Source organism: Bombina bombina, chromosome 6 (assembly GCF_027579735.1).
Source record: "Bombina bombina isolate aBomBom1 chromosome 6, aBomBom1.pri, whole genome shotgun sequence".
NCBI classification, from domain to species: Eukaryota; Metazoa; Chordata; class Amphibia; order Anura; family Bombinatoridae; genus Bombina; species Bombina bombina.
Window position 1 is genome coordinate 432986378 of NC_069504.1, and position 24602 is coordinate 433010979.

The following is a 24602-nucleotide window of genomic DNA, read 5'->3' on the forward strand; positions in this document are numbered from 1 at the left end:
ATATATGCAGACAAAGTAAGTGTGTTAGAAGTAGTAGTAGAATTTGCTTTATTTTTTTTAGTCAGAGAAAACCCCAAAATACCATCTTGAGTATGTCTTATCTTACCTCATTTGCTGGTAAAGAAGATATAAATAAGCTTCTGCACTGATCAAGCAATTGTGTGTAGATAGAATATTGGAGGCTCAGATATCTGAATCCTGCAGTTTGTGCTCCAGGCATACATGTGAATGATCACAGCCAAATGCATCACACAACCATGTGCTAAATATAAACATTTAGGTGGGAAAAAAAGCACTATTAAGTTGTCTTGGGGGTCATTTAATGTTATGTTGGATTATTCTGATCTAATTTAACAGAAATAATTAATTTAAAAGTGCAATTTAATATAAGAAAATATATAGCACTAAATTATTTTGCTATTTTATTCTAGCTTTTCATTAAACAAGCGGCAATATGCAAGTCTGCTATGCTATACTAATGTCAAGGGTTATTCTTGTAGTATTAAATGGCAGAGTGAAAAAGTTTCCAGTCAATTACTGTCCTCAGAATATGATTCCATTCTTGGCACATTGCAGCGCCCTTAGTAGCAAAGTACTAAAACAGACCAAGGAAGTCTACAAAACATGCTCTGGGTTTTATGTAAAAGCAATTACATGTGCTGTTGGCTAATATGTCAGAAAAAATGCAATTGTATATTATTTTCTTTACGAAGATATGGAGAGTCCACAACGTCACTCAATTACTAGTGGAAATATCACTCCTGGCCAGCAGGAGGAGGAAAAGAGCACCACAGCAAAGCTGTTAAGTGTCACTCCCCTACCCATAATCCCCAGCTATTCTTTTTGCCTCTATCAATGGAGGAGGTGAAGTTTGGTGTCTGAAGAAATTAATTCCTTTTTTGGGTACTTTTCCCTGCAAGCAAGGATTTGGGTTTAGCTGAGTCAACGTCAAACTCCTCAGTAGAGTAGTGGTGGCTTTAAAGCAGTTAGGAAGTTGTGAAGTAGTCCTTGCTTTCTTTCCTATCACATTGCTGTCCATTGTACAGAAAGCCAGAGTTGGTTACTCTGTTCTTTCTTTTTCTACAGGTCTGTGTAAGGAGTATGTGTCCTTTCACGCCTTATGAGCTGTCTTTCTGCCGGACAGTTAGACTGCAGGTAAGTGCTTTTGTCTTCTAGGTCTTGGAGACTTGCACTTCAGAAGAATATGTCATAAGCAGTAGATGGGGACATTTTTTAAATCCTTTATACAGGATTTTCTTTGGCAGTGGGCAGGCACATTATGTATGTTGGGACTAGGGGTTAATCTTCCCTTTATTGGGACGTTCTTCCTCTTTGGGCTAATTTTGTTGAAATACTTTATTAGTATGTGTGTGGCAACTGACAAACTGCTTGAGTTTGAAACCAGCTGCAGCTACTTGCTTCTTTTGTTGTAGGCAGAGGGAAGCATGCGCCTTTGACTTGCTGCATAGTTTCCTCTCTCTGACGGTCATGTGACTTCTCTCTGCTGTCATATATTCACAGAGCAGAGCAGCGTCATTGAATTTCAGTCTCTTCAGTGTCGATCAACTATACGATCATTTTAGAGACTTTTGGCTGCCAAATTGAGGTATTAAAAATTCTTAAAGTGACAGTGTATTTAAAAAAAATTCTACAATTTGGGGAATTCTTTATTTAGTACATGGACCAAGACTCTGTGTTTTTTTGAGAAATGCTTGTTATGCCTAGAGGCACAAATTGTTTTACCTATGCAATTCTGTGCTGCATGCATAGCTAAAACACTTAAATTTAAAGATAAATTGTTGCTCTCTGAGCCCAATGTCTCTCAGGATGATGCTGTTCAGGCAATGCCACAGCTTTCTCCTCAAACGTCCCAAGCCTCTATGGCGTCACATACAGTGCCCTGCATTTCCTCTCAACCTCCCGGAGTAGTTTATTTGCCTGCAGATTTTACTGCACAGGTATCTTCTGCAGTATCTACGGCATTATCGGCTTTTCCTATGCTGGGAAAATGCAAGAGGAAAATTAGACATTCAGATAGTAAGGTTTCTGTTCCACCTACTGCTGCGCAGGTTGACCCATATTAGACCTAAAGTGCCTCTTCAAGTTTCTCAGGGTACTGTCCTTCAAAATGGAAACCTTTCGTTCCATTCTTTCTTTGGTCCAAGAGGGTCAGTTCATGACGACTATAGACCTGAAGGACACGTATCTTATTGTTCCTATCCACAGGAATCATCACAAACTCCTTAGATTCGCCTTTCTAAACAAACACTTTCAGTTTGTGGCTCTTCCGTTTGGCCTCACCACAGCTCCTAGAATTTTCTCAAAGGTTCTGGGGGCTCTCTTGGCAGTGATCAGGTCTCAGGGAATTGCAGTGGCGCCATACCTGGACGATATATTTGTTCAGGCGCCATCTTTTCAACAAGCAAACTCTCATACAAAGATCTTGTTGTCTTTTCTACGTTCCCATGGTTGGAAAGTGAATCTGGAAAAGAGTTCCCTTGTTCAAACTACAAGGGTAGATTTCTTAGGGACCACAATAGATTCCCTATCTATGAAAAAATTTTCTGACGGAGGTCAGAAAATCCAAAATTCTCTCCTCTTGCCTCTCTCTCTTCAGTCTTCTGTTCGGCCATCAGTGGCTCAATGTATAAGCTAATTGGTCTGATGGTCACTTCTATGGATATCATTCCCTTTGCTTGATTCCATTTGAGAGCTCTGCAATTATGCATGCTCAGACAATGGAACGGAAACTATTCGGATCTGTCTCAGAGGATAGATCTAGACCAGTCGATAAGAGACTCTTTCCTGTGGTGGCTTTCTCAGGACCATCTGTCTCAGGGCACATGCTTCCGGAGACCTTCCTGGGTGATTGTGACTACGGACGCCAGCCTGCTAGGCTGGGGAGCAGTCTGGGACTCGTTAAAGGTGCAGGGATTATGGACTCGGGAGAAGTATGCTCTCCCCATAAACATCTTGGAGTTGAGCGCGATTTACAATGCTCTGATGGCTTGACCTCAATTGTCCTTAGCCCGGTTTATCAGGTTTCAGTCGGACAACATCACCTCAGTGGTTTACATCAACCACCAGGGTGGAACTTGGAGTTCCTTAGCCATGAAGGAGGTGGCCCGGATTATTCAGTGGGCAGAAGCTCACAATTGTTCTCTGTCATCCACATTCCTGGAGTGAACAACTGGAAAGCGGATTTCCTGAGAATACAGACATTTCATCCCGGGGAGTGGGCTCTCCATTCGGAAGTATTCTCCAGGTTAACCCTCAAATGGGGGGGTGCTGGAGTTGGATCTGATGGCTTCTCGCCAGAACGTCAATCTTCCAAGGTACGGTTTAAGGTCAAGAGATCCTGAGGCCGCTCTGATAGATGCTCTGGCAGTTCCTTGGGATTTCGGTCTAGCATACCTGTTTCCTCCGTTTGCGCTCCTTTCACAAGTTATTGCTCGTATCAAACAAGAGAGAGCATCGGTAATTCTAATAGCTCCTGCATGGTCTTGCAGGATCTGGTATGCAGACCTAGTGAAGATGTCTTCTCAGCCACCTTGGAGGTTGCCACGTTTCTCTGAAGCTGTCTGCTTGGAGATTAAATGCTTAGTTCAGTCTAAGGGGCATATGTATCAAGCTCCAAATGGAGCTTGATGCCCTGTGTTTCTGGCAAGCCTGCAGGCTCGCCAGAAACAGCAGTTATGAAGCAGCGGGCACAAAGACCGCTGCTCCATAACCTGTCCACCTGCTCTGAGCAGGCGGACAGACATCGCCGGAAATCAACCTGATCGAGTACGATCGGGTTGATTGACACCCCCTGCTGGCGGCCCATTGGGCCTAAGTGTGGATTTTCTGAGTCCATCATTGAGACCATAATCCAGGCTCGCACGCCTGTTACTCAAAAAATTTACCATAGGGTATGGTGTAAATACCTTTATTGGTGTGAATCTAAGGGCTACTCTTGGAGTAGGGTCAGGATTCCTAGAATTTTGTCTTTTTTCCAGGAAGGTCTGGAGAAAGGGTTGGTAGTCAGTTCTCTGAAAGGTCAGATTTCTGCATTTTCTATTTTGTTACACAAGTGTCTGGCGGATGTGCCAGATGCTTAATCTTTTTGTCAGGGCCTGGTCAGAATCAGGCCTGTGTTTAAACCTGTTGCTCCTCCTTGGAGCCTTAATCTTGTTCTTAAAGTTTTGCAGCAGGCTCCATTTGAGCCGATGCATTCCATAGATATTAAGTTGCTATCTTAGAAGGTTTTGTTTCTTATTGCTCTCTCTTCTGCTCAGAGAGTTTCGGAACTCTCGGCTTTGCAGTGTGATTCGCCTTACCTTATCTTTCATGCGGGTAAGGCGGTTCTTTGTACTAAATTGGGGTTTCTTCCTAATATGGTTTCGAATAGAAATATTAATCAGGAAATTGGTGTTCCTTCTCTCTGTCCCAACCCTTCTTCTCATAAAGAACGTAGGTTTCACAACTTGGATGTTGTACGTACTCTAAAATTCTACATACAGGTGACTAAGGATTTGTTTCTCAGGAAAGGGTCAGAAGGCTACTTCTACTTCTCTTTCCCTCTGGTTGAGAAGTGTGATTCCTTTTGCTTATGAGAATGCTGGACAGCAGCCTTCTGAGAGAATTACAGCTCATTCCACTAGGGCTGTCGCTTCTTCTTGGGCTTTCAAAGATGAAGCTTCTATGGAACAGATTTGCAGGGCTGCAACTTGGTCCTCTCTGCATATTTTCTCCAAATTTTACAAATTTTATACTTTTGCCTCAGCTGAGGCCTCTTTTGGTAAAAAGCTTCAAGCGGTGGTGCCTTCTGTTTAGATCTGCCTGTCTTGTTCTGCCTCCCTGTTCATTCGGTGTCCTCTAGCTTGGGTATTGGTTCCCACTAGTAATTGAATGACGTAGTGGACTCTCCATATCTTAGGAAAGAAAACAAAATTGATGTTTACCTGATAAATTTCTTTTTTTCCAGATATGGAGAGTCCACGACCCCACCCTTTATTAAGACAGTTATTTTTTACTAAACCTCAGGCACCTCTACACCTTTGTGATATTCTTTTTCCATTCCCCTTCGGTCGAATGACTGGGGATTATGGGTAGGGGAGTGACACTTAACAGCTTTGCTGTGATGCTCTTCCTACTGGCCAGGAGTGATATTCCCAATAGTAATTTAATGACGTTGTGGACTCTCCATATCCGGAAAGAAAGAAATTTATCAGGTAAGCAATAATGACACAGAAAAATAATGAAATTCCCTTGTATATCATTTTAAACTACTCATTCTTTTTAGTATTAGATTCACTAAAATTATTTCCTTCAACTGTATGAACAGATAAAGGGTAACTTTACTGCAAAGATTACATATTTAAATTTGTTAGAGCACGCCATTTTTGCATGACTCAGCCTTGCATTTCAACACCTCCAAAATAATGTGTAGCAAATTTATCAAATTATTAGATTAAATGTAATTTTTATTTACAACTCTATATAACTATATAACTCTATATATATATATATATATATATATATATATATATATATATACATATATATATATATATACACACATATTAACACATATATATATATATATATATGTATATAAGCATATACATATATATTTACTGGGAACACACAGTTCCCATAGACCGCATTGTAAAGGCACTTTTCAGGGGGGGTTTCTAACACCGCACTCCCGCCAACTTTACCCCCAAAATACTGCCTAGTACAATTTTTATTTTTTAATAAAATACACACCACTGTATTTTGGGGGGCATTTGGGGCGCATTTATAAAATTAACCAAAGATCTGTTTTACAATGATGGGGGGGTTTATACAAAACACTCCTTAAAGTCTTCCAAATAGATGGAACTATTGGCCATAGTATAAAAGTTGATTAAATAACTTTCTATTGTTAAGTGTATCCAGTCCACGGATCATCCATTACTTGTGGGATATTCTCCTTCCCAACAGGAAGTTGCAAGAGGATCACCCACAGCAGAGCTGCTATATAGCTCCTCCCCTCACTGCCATATCCAGTCATTCTCTTGCAACTCTCAACAAAGATGGACGTAGTAAGAGGAGAGTGGTGTATTATAGTTAGTTTTTTAACTTCAATCAAAAGTTTGATATTTTTAAATGGTACCGGAGTGTACTGTTTCATCTCAGGCAGCATTAGAAGAAGAATCTGCCTGTGATTTCTATGATCTTAGCAGAAGTAACTAAGATCCACTGCCGTTCTCACATATTCTGAGGAGTGAGGTAACTTCAGAGGGGGAATGGCGTGCAGGTTTTCCTGCAATAAGGTATGTGCAGTTAATATATTTCTAGGGATGGAATTTGCTAGAAAAATGCTGCTGATACCGGATTAATGTAAGCTAAGCCTTAAATGCAGTGATAGCGACTGGTATCAGGCTTATTAACAGAGATACATACTCTTATAAAAGTGTAATATAAAACGTTTGCTGGCATGTTAATCGTTTTTATATATGTTTGGTGACAAAACTTATTGGGGCCTAGTTTTTTTCCACATGGCTGGCTTGATTTTTGCCTAGAAACAGTTTCCTGAAGCTTTCCACTGTTGCAATATGAGTGGGAAGGGCCTATTTTAGTGCTTTTCTGTGCAGCTAAAAATACTGACAGAGACATTCAGCTTCCCTCTGCATGATACAGGACATCTCTGAAGGGCTCAAAAGGCTTCAAAGTCGTGTTTGAGGAGGGTAACAATCACAGTAGACTGTGGCAGTTGTTGTGACTGTGTTTAAAAAACGTTTTTGTCATTTATTATTCTGTTTTTGTTATTAAGGGGTTAATCATCCATTTGCAAGTGGGTGCAATGCTCTGCTGACTTGTTACATACACTGTAAAAATGTTGTTAGTGTAACTGCCTTTTTTCACTGTTATTTCAAATTTTATCAAAATTTGTTTCTCTTAAAGGCACAGTAACGTTTTTTATATTGCTTGTTAACTTGCTTTAAAGTGTTTTCCAAGCTTGCTAGTCTCATTGCTAGTCTGTACAAACATGTCTGAAACAGAGGATACTTGTTCATTATGTTTAAAAGCCATGGTGGAGCCCCATAGGAGAATGTGTACTAAATGTATTGATTTCACCTTAAACAGTAAAGATCAGTCTTTATCTATAAAAGAATTGTCACCAGAGGGGTCTGTCGAGGGGGAAGTCTTGCCGACTAACTCTCCCCACGTGTCGGACCCTTCGCCTCCCGCTCAAGGGACGCACGCTAATATGACGCCAAGTACATCAGGGACGCCCATAGCGATTACTTTGCAGGACATGGCTGCAATCATGAATAATACCCTGTCAGAGGTATTATCCAGATTGCCTGAATTGAGAGGCAAGCACGATAGCTCTGGGGTTAGACGAGATACAGAGCGCGTAGATGCTGTAAGAGCCATGTCTGATACTGAGAGAGAGAGAGCTTCAGTCTGTGGGAGACCTGATTCAGAGATTTCTAATTTTAAATTTAAGCTTGAGAACCTCTGTGTATTGCTTGGGGAGGTATTAGCTGCTCTGAATGACTGTGACACAATTGCAGTGCCAGAGAAATTGTGTAGGCTGGATAAATACTATGCAGTGCCGGTGAGTACTGATGTTTTTCCAATACCTAAAAGGCTTACAGAAATTATTGGTAAGGAGTGGGATAGGCCCTTTTCCCCACCTCCTATATTTAGAAAAATGTTTCCAATAGATGCCACTACACGGGACTTATGGCAGACTGTCCCTAAGGTGGAGGGAGCAGTTTCTACTTTAGCAAAGCGTACCACTATCCCGGTTGAGGACAGTTGTGCTTTTTCAGATCCAATGGATAAAAAATTAGAGGGTTACCTTAAGAAAATGTTTATTCAACAAGGTTTTATTTTACAGTCCCTTGCATGCATTGCGCCTGTCACTGCTGCGGCGGCATTCTGGTTTGAGGCCCTGGAAGAGGCCATCCATACAGCTCCATTGACTGAAATTGTTGACAAGCTTAGAACTCTTAAGCTAGCTAACTCATTTGTTTCTGATGCCATTGTTCATTTGACTAAACTAACGGCTAAGAATTCCGGATTTGCCATCCAGGCGCGTAGGGCGCTATGGCTCAAATCCTGGTCAGCTGATGTGACTTCAAAGTCTAAATTACTCAACATTCCTTTCAAGGGACAGACCTTATTTGGGCCTGGTTTGAAAGAAATTATTGCTGACATTATTGGAGGTAAGGGTCATACCCTTCCTCAGGACAGGGCCAAATCAAAGGCCAAACAGTCTAATTTCCGTGCCTTTCGAAATTTCAAGGCAGGTGCAGCATCAGCTTCCTCTGCTACAAAACAAGAGGGAACTTTTGCTCAATCCAAGCAGGCCTGGAAACCTAACCAGTCCTGGAACAAGGGCAAGCAGGCCAGAAAGCCTGCTGCTGCCTCTAAGACAGCATGAAGGAGCGGCCCCCTATCCGACAACGGATCTAGTAGGGGGCAGACTCTCTCTCTTCGCCCAGGCGTGGGCAAGAGATGTTCAGGATCCCTGGGCGTTGGAGATCATATCTCAGGGATATCTTCTGGACTTCAAAGCTTCTCCTCCACAAGGGAGATTTCACCTTTCAAGATTATCTGCAAACCAGATAAAGGAAGAGGCATTCCTAAGCTGCGTACAAGATCTCCTTGTAATGGGAGTGATCCATCCAGTTCCGCGGACGGAACAAGGACAGGGGTTTTATTCAAATCTGTTTGTGGTTCCCAATAAAGAGGGAACCTTCAGACCAATTTTGGATTTAAAGATCCTAAACAAATTCCTCAGAGTTCCGTCATTCAAGATGGAAACTATTCGAACCATTTTACCCATGATCCAAGAGGGTCAGTACATGACCACAGTGGACTTAAAGGATGCCTACCTTCACATTCCGATTCACAAGAATCATCATCAGTTCCTGAGGTTTGCCTTTCTAGACAGGCATTACCAATGTGTAGCTCTTCCATTCGGGTTGGCTACAGCCCCAAGAATTTTTACAAAGGTTCTGGGCTCACTTCTGGCGGTCCTAAGACCGCGAGGCATAGCGATGGCTCCTTACCTGGACGATATCCTGATACAGGCGTCAAGCTTTCAAATTGCCAAATCTCATACAGAGATAGTTCTGGCATTCCTGAGGTCGCATGGGTGGAAAGTGAACGAAGAAAAGAGTTCTCTATCTCCTCTCACGAGGGTTTCCTTCCTAGGGACTCTAATAGATTCTGTAGAAATTAAAATTTACCTGACGGAGTCCAGGTTATCAAAACTTCTAAATGCTTGCCGTGTTCTTCACTCCATTCCACGCCCCACGGTGGCTCAGTGCATTGAAGTAATCGGCTTAATGTTAGCGGCGATGGACATAGTGCCATTCGCGCGCCTGCACCTCAGACCGCTGCAATTATGCATGCTCAGTCAGTGGAAAGGGGATTACACAGATTTGTCCCCTCTACTAAATCTGGATCAGGAAACCAGAGATTCTCTTCTCTGGTGGTTATCTCGGGCCCATCTGTCCAAGGGTATGACCTTTCGCAGACCAGATTGGACAATTGTAACAACAGATGCCAGCCTTCTAGGTTGGGGTGCAGTCTGGAACTCCCTGAAGGCTCAGGGTTCATGGACTCAGGAGGAGAAACTCCTCCCAATAAATATTCTGGAGTTAAGAGCAATATTCAATGCTCTTCTGGCTTGGCCTCAGCTAGCAACACTGAGGTTCATCAGATTTCAGTCGGACAACATCACGACTGTGGCTTAAATCAACCATCAAGGGGGAACCAGGAGTTCCCTAGCGATGTCAGAAGTCTCCAAGATAATTCGCTGGGCAGAGACTCACTCTTGCCACCTGTCAGCAATCCATATCCCAGGTGTAGAGAACTGGGAGGCGGATTTTCTAAGTCATCAGACTTTTCATCGGGGGAATGGGAACTCCATCCGGAGGTGTTTGCTCAATTGGTTCTCCATTGGGGCAAACCAGAATTCGATCTCATGGCATCTCGCCAGAACGCCAAGCTTCCTTGTTACAGATCCAGGTCCAGGGACCCAGAAGCGGCACTGATAGATGCTCTAGCAGCGCCTTGGTTCTTCAACCTGGCTTATGTGTTTCCACCATTTCCTCTGCTCCCTCGTCTGATTGCCAAAATCAAACAGGAAAGAGCATCGTGATATTGATAGCGCCTGCGTGGCCACGCAGGACCTGGTATGCAGACCAAGTGGACATGTCATCCTTTCCACCATGGACTCTGCCTCTGAGACAAGACCTTCTAATACAAGGTCCTTTCAATCATCCAAATCTACTTTCTCTGAGATTGACTGCATGGAGATTGAACGCTTGATCCTATCAAAGCGTGGCTTCTCCGAGTCAGTAATTGATACCTTAATACAGGCACGAAAGCCTGTCACCAGGAAAATTTACCACAAGATATGGCGTAAATATCTTCATTGGTGTGAATCCAAGAATTACTCATGGAGTATGGTTAGGATTCCTAGGATATTGTCCTTCCTCCAAGAGGGTTTGGACAAAGGATTATCAGCTAGTTCTTTAAACGGACAGATTTCTGCTCTGTCTATTCTTTTACACAAGCGTCTGGCAGAAGTTCCAGACGTTCAGGCATTTTGTCAGGCTTTAGTTAGAATTAAGCCTGTGTTTAAACCTGTTGCTCCTCCATGGAGCTTAAACTTGGTTCTTAAAGTTCTTCATTCTATTGCTATCAAACTTCTTTCATGGAAAGTTCTTTTTCTGATGGCTATTTCCTCGGCTCGAAGCGTCTCAGAGTTATCTGCCTTACATTGCGATTCTCCTTATCTGATCTTTCATTCAGATAAAGTTGTTCTGCGTACAAAACCTGGGTTTTTACCTAAGGTGGTTTCTAACAAGAATATCAATCAAGAGATTGTTGTTCCATCATTATGTCCTAATCCTTCTTCAAAGAAGGAACGTCTTTTGCATAATCTAGATGTAGTCCGTGCCTTGAAGTTTTACTTACAGGCTACTAAAGATTTTCGCCAAACATCTAACCTGTTTGTTGTTTACTCTGGACAGAGGAGAGGTCAGAAGGCCTCGGCAACCTCTCTTTCTTTTTGGCTTCGGAGTATAATCCGTTTAGCCTATGAGACTGCTGGACAGCAGCCTCCTGAAAGGATTACAGCTCATTCTACTAGAGCTGTGGCTTCCACCTGGGCCTTTAAAAATGAGGCCTCTGTTGAACAGATTTGCAAGGCTGCAACTTGGTCTTCGCTTCATACTTTTTCCAAATTTTACAAATTTGATACTTTTGCTTCTTCGGAGGCTATTTTTGGGAGAAAGGTTCTACAGGCAGTGGTTCCTTCCGTTTAAGTTCCTGCCTTGTCCCTCCCATCATCCGTGTACTTTAGCTTTGGTATTGGTATCCCACAAGTAATGTATGATCCGTGGACTGGATACACTTAACAAGAGAAAACATCATTTATGCTTACCTGATAAATGTATTTCTCTTGTAGTGTATCCAGTCCACGGCCCGTCCTGTCCTTTTCAGGCAGGTCTAAATTTTAATTAAACTACATTCACCACTGCATCCTATGGTTTCTCCTTTCTCGGCTTGTTTCGGTCGAATGACTGGATATGGCAGTGAGGGGAGGAGCTATATAGCAGCTCTGCTGTGGGTGATCCTCTTGCAACTTCCTGTTGGGAAGGAGAATATCCCACAAGTAATGGATGATCCGTGGACTGGATACACTACAAGAGAAATAAATTTATCAGGTAAGCATAAATTGTGTTTTTCTACATAGCTCTATTTAAAAAATGAAATACCTTATAGTGTCCTAATTTTACTCCAACAGCTACATCCTCCGCATACCCCCTGGTGCCAAGCTCATATCCTACTGCCCTAATTAGTGTGTATACAGCCTGTATGTTCCTAAGTGACAGTGAATCACATGCTCCTATGCTTTGAGATTGGCACCAGGGGTTTTCAGAGGGTGCTTATCTAGGAGGACATAAATATGTAACCTTTAAATAGAGTTGTAAGGCAGATATTTAATAGACAATATGCCAGTTAAATAGCCCATCAAAAATCTTTGAACATTTTGTACATTCAAAAATAATCTTAAATATAATTACAAATATCACTTACTTATTTGTAAATGCATATTCGGAAACAAAATATTTTACTAATGAACAGTTATTTTATTTTATTTTCCAAAATATCACAACCACAATTAGCAGGCAAATCCTACAAACATACAGGAATATTAAGATAACTTTTTTTCTTTGTTTTAGAATGTTTTTTTTTGTTTGAAAATGGATGTTGCTGTGCTGAAAGAAAACACTTCTGCTTTTATGATTTTCAGCATTGATGTCCTTATAAGCTAGTGAGTAATCTGTCATTAGGGATGAGTTGAACACATACATATGCTTACAGGTTTTTTTTTGGGGGGGGGGTTAAACTTGGGTTTTTCTTCATGCCAAAAATATTTATGTTTAAATAAAGCTTTTGATATTAAAAAAAAAAAACAATTTTACACTTATTGAAGGGAGTTACTATATCAAGCACCCAATATTAAATTATCTTAATCAATTAATACAAAATATTCTATAGACTCTAAAGAGTTAATTGCCCTTTAAAAAAATAAGACAGGACTTCAGCACTCTTATAAAAATAAATACTTTAATGTATTCCAAAATCCTAATACTAAAATGTAATATTTTTGAACACACTGAAAAGGTATCCAAATCCATCAAGCAAAAATCTTATTAAAAGGAGACGTCTCCTGCAGCAAGAAAATTCACATATCAATAAGTATATAAAAGTTAACATTTAAAGAGACATACAGCAGCTCTACTAGAGGGTAATCCCACCAGATTGCTGGAGATCTGAAAAAATGTATTTGCATTGGTCAGATGGCCACTACCTTAGGATACATATATTAGCACACTAGTCCTATTAGTATTTACAAAATAGTATTAATAGGACAAGTGTGATAATATATGTATCCTAAGGTAGTGGCCATCTGACCAATGCAAATACATTTTCACATTTAAACATACATAGCACCTCATCTACTCCTTAATAAATTAAGCAGTGTTTAATAATAGGGAATTGCGTCCTATACATTGGGTATCTCTCCCAAGTACTGGAGATCATTTTGAGGATCTATGATGTCTCCTATGAGGAAACACATATACATTAACAGCTTAAATCTTGAAATAGGGGTTAAACCCACACAACCTAGTCTTGACCTGCTCAAAAAAGTGAATATAGAAAGCACCATGCATATGTAAGACAAGCCATCCAAAGGTTAAATATGCAATAAGACCAGCATTAATCAAGAGTTACAATCTTAATCGATTACGTAAGTAACCTCCATTGGAAATAATTGAATCACCTGCGCATATCAGTACTATAGATATTCACTGGTGACTAAAAGATTTCATCCTGCAGGGAAACAACAGATGGTCACTAAAGGGCTGACATTTATTCATACAGCATCTCCAAACGACGCACTGTCCTACTCACATCACTGCACGGTTATTCCAGCCAGAGATTGGCCACTGTGCTTCCACCTTTATGTGGTACAACTGAGGAAATAGTCATATATATCCAGCACAGGGAATGTTTTAAGGTGTGCCAGCGTCCAGGTTCCTGCCAGAACCCACAAATGCAAATGTAGAAACAAAAATGAAGCAGCACCACCAAACAGCGTTTCTTCAAGGTGTTTTATTCAGCTTGAGGAGTAGCCAGACCCAATAAAGTTAAACAACAACGTTTCGGACACAGTCCTTAGTCATGTATGGCTAAACTATACACATAATCATCTTTAAATACCCTCCTAGCCACACCCACACACCTGTGAAGTTTGTACATTCCAAATTAACCCCTTACATACCACTCAAGGTACACAGGTAATTATCAGCAAAAAACATTTCAGTAATTTTCCGGTGAAACACACCAACCTTATATATATTAAAGTATAGTTAAATATACATACATATATCAAGTAAATTAGCAGAACAGAATCCATAATCATCTGTAGCAAAAGAGAAAAGGAAGAAATTAAGAAACATTGTATCAAATAATATTTAAAGGCATACAGATAGGTCAAAATCCCTATTCATCCCATTAGGGTGTAATGTCCCCAACTTATTAATCCAGAACATTTCTCTACTCTTAAGGATTTTGGCTCTATCCCCACCCCTTCTAGGAACTGGCACATGCTCTATCACTTGAAATCTTAACTGATTAAGGTTATGTCCAGCAGACAAAAAATGGCACGCTACAGGGGCATCAAGTTTTTTTGTCCTAATACTGCTTTTATGTTGAACCATACGTTCACGGACACTACGGGTGGTCTCTCCGACGTACCCCAATCCACAGGGACATTTAATCAAATAAACCACATATTCTGTGTTGCATGTAAAATAATCCTTAATAGAAAACATATATCCAGTCCTAGGATGACTAAAGGTGGGGCCTTTAATTATGTTGTTGCAGTTAGAGCAACCAAGGCATGGGAAATTCCCCCAATTTTTCTTGCCTATATAGCTCTGCACCCCCCTCTTTTTAAGGGGGCCAATATCTGCTCTGACAAGTGAATCTTTAAAATTTCTACCTCTTTTATAGGCCGGCATAAAAGGTTTAGAAAACTCCAAAACATCTGATTCACAGGTCTGTAACACATGCCAATGCTTTAATAAAATTTTCTGAACCTTTAGACTTAAAGGGGAATATTGGCTAACAAAAACCAATCTATCCGATTTTTCTGTCCCCTTTATCTCTCTTTTCTCATTATTCTTTTTAGTTAACAGGGATTGTCTAGTTGTGGCAAGAGCATACTCAAGTTCTGATTCAATTAATTCCTTAGGGTAACCCCTTGCTAAAAACCGATCCCCCATCTCTCTCAATCTTAATTTGGCCAAATTTTCATCAGACACAATCCTTCTAACCTGAAGTAATTGGCTTCTAGGTAAAGATTTGAGAAGAGATGGAGGGTGGGCACTGGTATAGTGGAGGAGGGTGTTACAGTCTGTTTCTTTTTTATATAAATCCACAGATAAGCCCTGTGGAGTTTTTGATACTCGAGTATCCAGAAAAACCACACTCTCCTCACTCCACACCAGTTTGAATTTAATTCTAGTTGTAGCAGAATTTAAATCATTAATAAATTTCTCAAGGGTTCCAATGTCGCCCAACCACACACCAAAAACATCATCTATATAGCGCCACCATGTGGCACCATATAGTAAAAACAATGGATGATTATAAACAAAATATTCCTCAAAGATATTCATATAGATATTTGCGTATGTGGGGGCGACATTGGAACCCATGGCAGTCCCTTGGAGTTGTAGGTAGTAATCATCACCAAATAAAAAATAATTACAACATAATACAATCCTCAATAATTGGATCAAAAATTCTTGTTGTAATGGTGAAAATTTTAAATCTTGACTCAAAACCTTGGTGACTGCACCAATACCAGCCTCATGCGAGATGGAAGTATATAATGATGCTACATCCAGACTAAACAGTATGCCTCTGTTCCCATCAATAGACAGGTTCTGCAATTTAGTTATAAAATCACTTGTATCCTGAATATAGGAATTGGATAATACCAGTGGTCTCAAAGCCTTATCTAAAAAAATGGAAACTTTAGATAGGATAGAACCCATTCCAGCTACAATGGGGCGTCCAGGGGGGGAAGTTAAGCATTTATGTACTTTAGGAAGTGTGTATAAAACAGGAGTAACTGCCTCTGATTCCAAAAGAAACTTTGCAATATCTTTATCAATTATCCCATTTTTTACAGCAATATTAACACAATTTTCAACCTCTTTCTGAATGTTAAAAACGGGGTTTGTATGCAGTTTTTTATATACAGCAGTATCTGATAATTGTGTTTTTATTTCATTCACATAAAATTCCTTAACCATAAGTACAGTGGCCCCTCCCTTATCCGCCCCCTTAATGATAAGCTGTTCATTATTTTTTAACCCATTCAGTGAAATCAACTCTTTTTTAGTTAAACCTTGTCTCACAGGGTGTTTTCTACTTTTGCTATAGTGTTTTCTACACATGTCAGCTACATCATTATCCACCAATTTAATAAAGCTTTGGACCCCGGCCCCTACCTGTGTAGGGGTGAATGTACTTTTGTTAAATAACCCAAAACTTTTTAGCTTTAACCTTTGCACAGCATTCATATCAACATTACTCACTGCTGAACTGAGGGGTCATTCATCAATTTAATACAAGAACAAAATAACAGTCTTTTTTAAAGGGCAATTAACATAACAGAATAGTAAGTAGAACATTTAGAAAGCCAAGTGCAGGTAATACTATTCTTCATGCTAAGTCGCGTCATCCACTGATACGTGCCATACCGAGAAGTCAATTTGTCAGAATAAGACGGAACACCAAGGATGATAATGTATATTTTGAAGTCTGAGGATTTACAAAATAGGTTGATAGCGAGAGAATATAATCCCACTCACTTGGAAAAAAGTAAGTCCTGAAGTGGGCTACTGCCGCTGGGAGAATGTACAAAGAAGGGTAGTGAGAATTTTGAAGAAAGTAGTATAGTGTTTACCACTGAACACACCAATCAGACAAGAGATATTTTAAATTTTGAAAAGAAATTTACCTATTCTCACTAATGATAATGTTCTGAAGGAAGTAGTGGTACATTATAAATTTGTCCCCGAAAAAAACCTATGACTTTAGAATCTAAACTTTCCCTAGTTTGGTAAGAATATCAAAAAGTGCCAACAGTTCATTCATGTTTATCTGTTAAAGGAAACTATAGATGTGGAGGAAGAGGTTGCTTGACATGTGGAACGGTGGATCCAAACATTTTAAATCTTTAAGTAAATAATCTGTTTCTCTTAAAAACGTTTTAATTAAATTTTGCTTATTGCATTGTTACATTTTAGATTCCGCTTATTTGTCCGGTCCTCCAGTGTTTTGTTTCTTTATATCACTACTAAATTGTCCCATGCCTACTGGTACATGATCTCTAGTACACATAGCTGTGCAACTGGTGCTGCTAATTGGCTCAGCTATAGTTTCCTCTCTGAAGGCTCCCAAGCAGAACTTTAAGTACGTGTTTAACACTTTTGTTGGGAGGGGTTAAATACATAGATTTGCAGGGTCAATAGTGATAAAATGACATGCTCTAAGGAAGGAGAGCATTTAATTTTATTTACTATAATGGCCCAATATGTACACATTATAACAAATTAATGTCTTGATACATTTTAAATGATTCATTACCTTTTGCTGAGTCCTGAAGCACTAAATTTTCCAGTGACACCCAGTCTGTATTTAGTCTCTTCACCAACTTGTAAGCATTCACAGGATGGCCGAGATACCCTTCTGGATCTGCAGTTGACTTGCTGGTTAGTTCATCTACTTGAGTTGCCCATCTTTAATTACAAGAGTGTAGGATAATGTTTAATAAAATGCACTACTCATTGAACAATAATTATTTAGAATCCATCACGAAAATACTAATAATTCAGATTGTTAAAGAGAATAAGAACATGCAGCTTTCATAAGGAACCATCAGCCAGATTGCGAGTTTTGGGTTATGAGCGGCTCGGTAATAACGTGCAAGTTATTTCCACTGCTCACCTTTAATAGCGCTGCTACTACAGGTTTGCAAAAACTTGGCATTAGCGGGCAATATGGCAGCGTTGAGCTCCATACCGCACACAAATACCAGCGCTGCATTGAGCTGGTTTTCCGTGCTCGTGCACGATTTCCCCCTAGACATCAATGGGGAGATCCGGTTAAAAAAAAGCCTAACACCTGCAATAAAGGAGCGTAAAGATCCGTAACGCAGCCCCATTGATTCCTATGGGGAAAGAAAATTTATGTTTAAACCTAACACCCTAACATAAACCCCGAGTCTAAACACCCCTAATCTGCCGCCCCCGAAATCGCTGACACCTACATTACACTTATTAACCCCTAATCTTCCGCCCCCGACATCGCCGCCACCTACCTACACTTATTAACCCCTAATCTGCCGCCGCCAACAACATAAATTTATTAACCCCTAATCTGCTGCCCCCAATGTCGCCGCCGCCGCCACTATATTAAAGTTATTAACCCATAAACCTCTGGCCTCCCACATCACTAACACTAAATAAATATATTAACCCCTAAACCTAAGTCTAAACCTAACGTAACCCTAACCCATCACCCCTAACTTTAATATAATTAAAATAAATCTAAATAAAAATTACTTTCATTAACTAAATAATTCCTATTTAAAACTAAATACTTACCTATAAAATGAACCCTAATCTTGCTACAATATAACTAATAGTTACATTGTAGCTAGCTTAGGTTTTATTTTTATTTTACAGCTAAGTTTGTATTTATTTTAACTAGGTAGACTAGTTAGTAAATAGTTATTAACTATTTACTAACTATCTAGTTAAAATAAATACAAATTTACCTGTATAATAAAACCTAACCTGTCTTACACTAACACCTAACATCACACTAAAATTAAATAAATTACATTAATACAATTAACTAAATTACAAAAAAATAAACACTAAATTACACAAAATAAAAAAGAAATGATCAAATATTTAAACTAATTACACCCAATCTAATAGCCCTATCAAAATAAAAAAGCTTTTTTATTTTGATAGGGCTATTAGAGTAGGTGTAATTAGTTTAAATATGTGATCATTTCTTTTTTATTTTGTGTAATTTAGTGTTTTTTGTAATTTAGTTAATTGTATTTAATTAATGTAATTTTTTTAATTGTAGTGTAAGGTTAGGTGTTAGTGTAACTCAGGTTAGGTTTTATTTTACAGGTAAATTTGTATTTATTTTAACTAGGTAGCTAGTAAATAGTTAATAACTATTTAGCAACTAGTCTACCTAGTTAAAATAAATACAAACTTGCCTGTGAAATAAAAATAAAACCTAAACTAGCTATAATGTAACTATTAGTTATATTGTAGCTAGCTTAGGGTTTATTTTACAGGTAAGTATTTAGTTTTAAATAGGTATTATTTAGTTAATGATAGTAAATTTTATTTAGATTTATTTTAATTATATTAAAGTTAGTGGGTGTTACGGTTAGACTTAGGGTTAGGTTTAGGGGTTAATAACTTTAGTATAGTGGCAGCGGCGATAGGGGGCGGCAGATTAGGGGTTAATAAGTGTAGGTAGGTGGCGGTGGTGTCGGGGGCGGCAGATTAGGGCTAATAAGTGTAATGTAGGTGTCGGCGATGTCAGGGGCAGCAAATTAGGGGTGTTTAGACTCTGGGTTTATGTTAGGGTGTTAGGTGTAAACATAACTTTTGTTTCCCCATAGGAATCAATGGGGCTGCGTTACGGAGCTTTACTCTCCTTTATTGCAGGTGTTAGGCTTTTTTTTAGCTGGCTCTCCCCATTGATGTCTATGGGGAAATCGTGCACGAGCACGTAAAACCAGCTCAAAGCAGCGCTGGTATTTGAATGCGGTATGGAGCTCAATTTTGCTCAACGCTTCAATATTGCCTGCTAACGCCGGATTTTTGCAAACCTGTAATAGCAGCACAATAGGGAGGTGAGCGGTGGAAATAACTTGCAAGTTAGTACCGGGCCGCTCTTACCGCAAAACTCGTAATCTAGTCGATTGGTAGGTGTCTTGGGCACTACATAGCAGGAAATGGTGTTGTTATCTATTGCCATTGTTAATGTATAACATTATTGCAAAACTCCTGCCATCTAGTGCTCCAGACATGTGCATGCTCCTGAGCTTACATTCCTCTTTTTCAACAAAAAATACAAAAAGAACAAAGAAAATGTGATAATAGAAGTAAAGCAGAAAGTTGTTTAAAATCAAATGCTCTTTCTGAAATATGAAATAAAAAATTAGTGTTTCATGTCCCTTTAAGGCATAATACAAACACTGCAACGGTTTAAGCCTAACAGCCCTTAATCATGCATATTTAGTAAAACCATCATGTACTTTCTTGATAAGTTGGATACAGAGTACATTGCCCTTATATTTATAGCTTTACATATATTTTTGATAAGATGAGAAAGAATGATCATCAGTAATCTGTAAACAATACTAATGCTGATAGTCTCTCCTCTCTCCCCAGATTTCCAACTGCCTCTCTGCAATTTCCTCTTGGATGTCTTCACACTACCTCCAACTCAATCTGTCCAAAACTGAGCTGCTTCTTATTCCCCCCTCTTCAGACATCCAACACCTGACATTTCTCTGACGGTTGGAGACTCTATTCTCAACACCTCACCCCAGGTCTGCTGTCTTGGGGTCACACTAGACTCAGAACTCACATTCAACCCACATATACAAGCACTTACCAAATCCTGCCATTCACACATATGCAACATTTCCGGAATTCATCCCTTCCTTACTCAAAAAACTACAAAAATACTTTTTCATTCCCTCATTTTGTCACACATTGATTATTGCAATCTACTTCTAAATGGCCTTCCAAAACACCTCCTCTCCGCCCTCCAATCTATTATGAATGCTTCTGCTAGACTCATCCACCTAAGTAGCCCATCTACATCAGCTGCTCCGCTCTGCCAGTCTCTACACTGGCTCCCCATACACTCCAGAATACAATTTAAAGTATTAACCCTAACTTACAAAGCACTCAACAGTCTAACTCCCAACTATATTTCCTCTCTCATCGTGAAATATTCCCCATCCCGTCCTCTTCGATCAACCTCTGACCTACGTCTCTCCACTCCTGTTAACTCTACGTCCCACTCCCGCCTCCAATACTTTGCACGTGCTGCTCCTGTCCTCTGGAACTCTCTACCCCGCTCCATAAGACTGTCTCCAACCTTGTATAGCTTCAGACGCTCCTTGAAAATTCAACTATTCAGAGAGGCGTACCAAACTAATACATGAACTGCCTGACTCACTGCTGCAACTACAACCGATGTGACATGCTACCCCAACCTTATGTCTCTGCACCCTAAACCTGTAGACTGTGAGCTCTCCGGAGCAGGGCCCTCTTCCTCCTGTACTAGATTTATTTAGTTTTGTTATGTTTTGTATTTTATCACAAATCCTTGTCATTGTTTACCCCTATCATTGTACCCAGCGCTACGGAATTTGGCGGCGCTATACAAATGAATGATAATAATAATAGTCTGAAATATGGAATACATCAGGGATTGTCAAATCCCAATAGCTACATATATCTATTCATAAAGCCTTCCCTGGCTCCAAAAACACGAGTAGCTGTTTACTCAATACTATTGTTGGTTTTTATTGTCCATAAAAATAAAACGGTTGTTATCAAGCTACCAAGTGGCATTTGAAAGTGTTGCTCCCCTTCAGGCATTAAGTACAAGAAAAACAAAACCAATGGGCTGATTGCCGGATAAATTGAACAACTAATAACAATAATAAAAACGTATATAGCATTTTTCTCCTAATTGGACTCAACGCACTTTACACCTGGTACGTGTACATAAGAGGGTTAGACAGAGATTTTAGTCTTGTGCGCAGAAATAGGTCTTGAGTCATTAAAATGCCATGGTTATTGGAGCAGATTGACAGTAATGTATTTTGCAGCTAAGATACAGCAAGACAGGAATCCACTAGCGTGAAACTATGTGTTTAAAAAAACACTGCACTTTAAAACAGGGTTTGCATATTTGATCCCAACCAAAGACACATGCCAAAATGTTAGCAGCCAGAAACTGGTCCCTGTGCTTCATATACATAGAAAAGATAACATTCTGTCGGTATCACACTTTTCTAACTACCTGGCTGCTATTATTTGTTGCCAAGGCAACATAGCACCCAAAATTTGTTGAGACCTTTTTTTTTTTAAAATATAGAACCACTTAAAATTAGGTCAAAGCCTTTAATGTCAAACCCCAATTAAAGTTAGATAGCATGGTTATCTTTGCTTCTATGAAATTTTCTGTGTGATAAAAATGCATTTGTTAAACAAGGGATACATGGATTTTAAAGAACTAGATGCACAAAGTGAGGGTAGCACAAAACTACGCTTCAATGCACATTTTGTCAAAAAAGAAAGCACCTTTTAATTTTAGACAGCCGTTCCTCTTCTTCTCTGATGTATTCTTTTAAAGATTGAACGAGGTCTCTCTCCTTGTAAATTAGGTCGGTCATCTGACCTAAAAACAAATTGTTGTGTAAGTATTTTTACAGAGCAAATATAACCTGAGCTTTTCATTAAATACCAATACAACTGACTAACAAAATCAATACTAGTGTATAAGGCATATCTTTTTGTTTGTATGTATCTTTAAATCTTTAGGAACAGACATTGTATTGTATAAAGCTGACTGAAATAGATACGGTTATGATATCTAAAATGAACTTTGAGTCTGGTGGTCATGTTCAATCTTGTATTTAATCTAATAAAAAGAGTTTGAGGCGATTAAATAATGTTATCATTGCCATAATCTCTCTTTCCACTAACAGGTCTTAACACTCTCCTCTTATTTTTTAATTTATTCTGGTATTTATGTTTGTAGTGCTTAAAGGGATATTAAATTCTTGTTTGGTCCAAAACTTTTTCTTTGTCCTACTCTCCCTAAAAAGGCCAAAAAGAAAAACCTAGGTAACCTAGATTATCATAATGCTGCAAATTCCTTAAAAAGGGACACAAAACCCAAATTGATTTCATGGCTCATATAGAGCATACAATGTTAACCAATTTTCTTATATGATCAATTTTGCCTCATTCTCATGGAATCATATGTTGAAGGAGCAGCAAAGCACTACTGGGAGCTAGCTGGGCACATATGGTGAGACAATGACAAGAGGCATATATGTGCAGCCACCAATAAGCAGCTAAATCCTAGTAGTTCATTGCTGCTCCTGGGCCTACCTAGGTATGTTTCTCAACAAAGGATACCAATAGATCAAAGCAAATTTGATAACAGAAGTAAATTGAAACTTGTTTAAAATGGCGTGCTCTGTCTGAATCATGAAAAGAACATTTTGGGATTCATGTGTCTTTAAACCAGCTCTGATTTGCAGGTACCAGAGTTTGTTTTGGCCTCCTATGGAGCAGGGCACAAGCACAATGTTACACAAAAGCATGAGGTGTTTAATGTAATTTAATATCATGGTTCTCTTGAAATGCTGTTTTTTTAACTCCTTTTTATTTTCCCTACACACTTTTTCCTTTACATACATTATGCTTTTTTACTTTGTAATTAGGCTTATATGTACATGTATAAGATTAAGTATTACATCATATGTTTTCTACTGTAAATTTGTCAGCACAAAGCATTCTAGCACCTTACAAATATTTACGTCTAGGCTTAAAGGGACACTGAACCCAAATTTTTTTCTTTTGTGATTCAGATAGAGCATGCAATTTTAAGTAGCTTTCTATTTTACTCCTATTATCAATTTTTCTTCATTCTCTTGCTATCTTTATTTGAAAAAGAAGGCATCTAAGCTATTTTTTGGTTTAGCACTCTGGACAGTTAAATTAATCCACCAATCAGCAAGAACAACCCAGGTTGTTCACCAAAAATGGGCCGGCATCTAAACTTACATTCTTGCTTTTCAAATAAGGATACCAAGAGAATGAAGAAAAATTGATAATAGGAGTAAATTAGAAAGTTGCTTAAAACTGCTGCTCTATCTGAATCATGAAAGAAAAAAATGTGGGTTCAGTGTCCATTTGAATATTACATTCTTACTTAATTAAAAAAAAAATATTAATAGAAAACTACAATTATTAAAGGGATATGCAACCCCAAAATGTTCTGCTGTGATTAAGACAGCATACCATTTTTAAAAACAATTAATTTTGTTTCTTTTGTCAAATTAGCTTTGTTCCTACATTATTCTTTGTTAAAGAGATAACTAGGTAGGTGTCTGGAGCAGTAAATAGCAGGAAATAGTGCTGCCATCTCGTGCTCTTGTATATGGATACCATTCTTGCAAAACTGCTGCCATATAGTGCTCCAGACACATGCACACTCCTGAGCTTACATCCCTGCTTTTCAACAAATGATACCAAATGAACAAAGAAAATTTGATAATAGAAGTAAATTAGAAAGTTGTTTAAGATCACATGCTCCATCTGAGTCATGAAATAAAATATCCCTTTATACATTCTTCTTAGTCTGAGTTGGTGCATTAAAGGGCCATAATACCCAAATGTTTAAACACTTGAATGTGATGCAGCATAGCTGTAAAAAGCTGATTAGAAAATATCACCTGAACATCTCTATGTAAAAAAGAAAGATATTTTACCTCAAAAGTTCCTTAGTAGCCCCCTCCCATTGTAAAGGATTTCTAAGCAGCATATTAGTATGTCTGTCCCGGGACAACTGAAAGGATCAGCTTCGTGCACTCTCATATTATTTCACCAATCAGGTAAAGGAAGCTTACTATGAAATCTCATGAGAGTTAAGTCAAATCTCATGAGATCACAGTAAGAGTTCATGACCTCAGCACTGCTGATGCTGATTGGCTGCAATTCATTTCTTCATTTTTTTTAATTTTTTTACCTGCAGCTGGGAGCAGCTGAGTATAACTTTTTTTTTATAACTTACTCTGCTGAGCTGAGGAAATTGTGAGGTGAAATATCTTCCTTTTTTACATAGAGATGCTCAGGTGATATTTTCCTGTCAGCTTTTTACAGTTA

At 39.0% G+C, this 24602-nt stretch overlaps 1 protein-coding gene across 3 annotated transcripts in view; it reads right to left on the reverse strand.

Annotated features, from left to right (window-relative positions):
* The window catches only part of P4HA2 (prolyl 4-hydroxylase subunit alpha 2), a 156220-nt gene that overhangs the window by 103817 nt on the left and 27801 nt on the right, over nt 1-24602 (reverse strand). For all 3 annotated transcript variants that reach the window (XM_053717188.1, XM_053717186.1, XM_053717187.1), the window contains exons 3-4: nt 22008-22104; nt 17233-17384 (exon numbers count right to left, since the gene is read on the reverse strand). In XM_053717188.1, coding sequence (XP_053573163.1) covers nt 17233-17384; nt 22008-22104 — 249 coding nt within the window. The remainder of the gene's footprint in view (nt 1-17232; nt 17385-22007; nt 22105-24602) is intronic.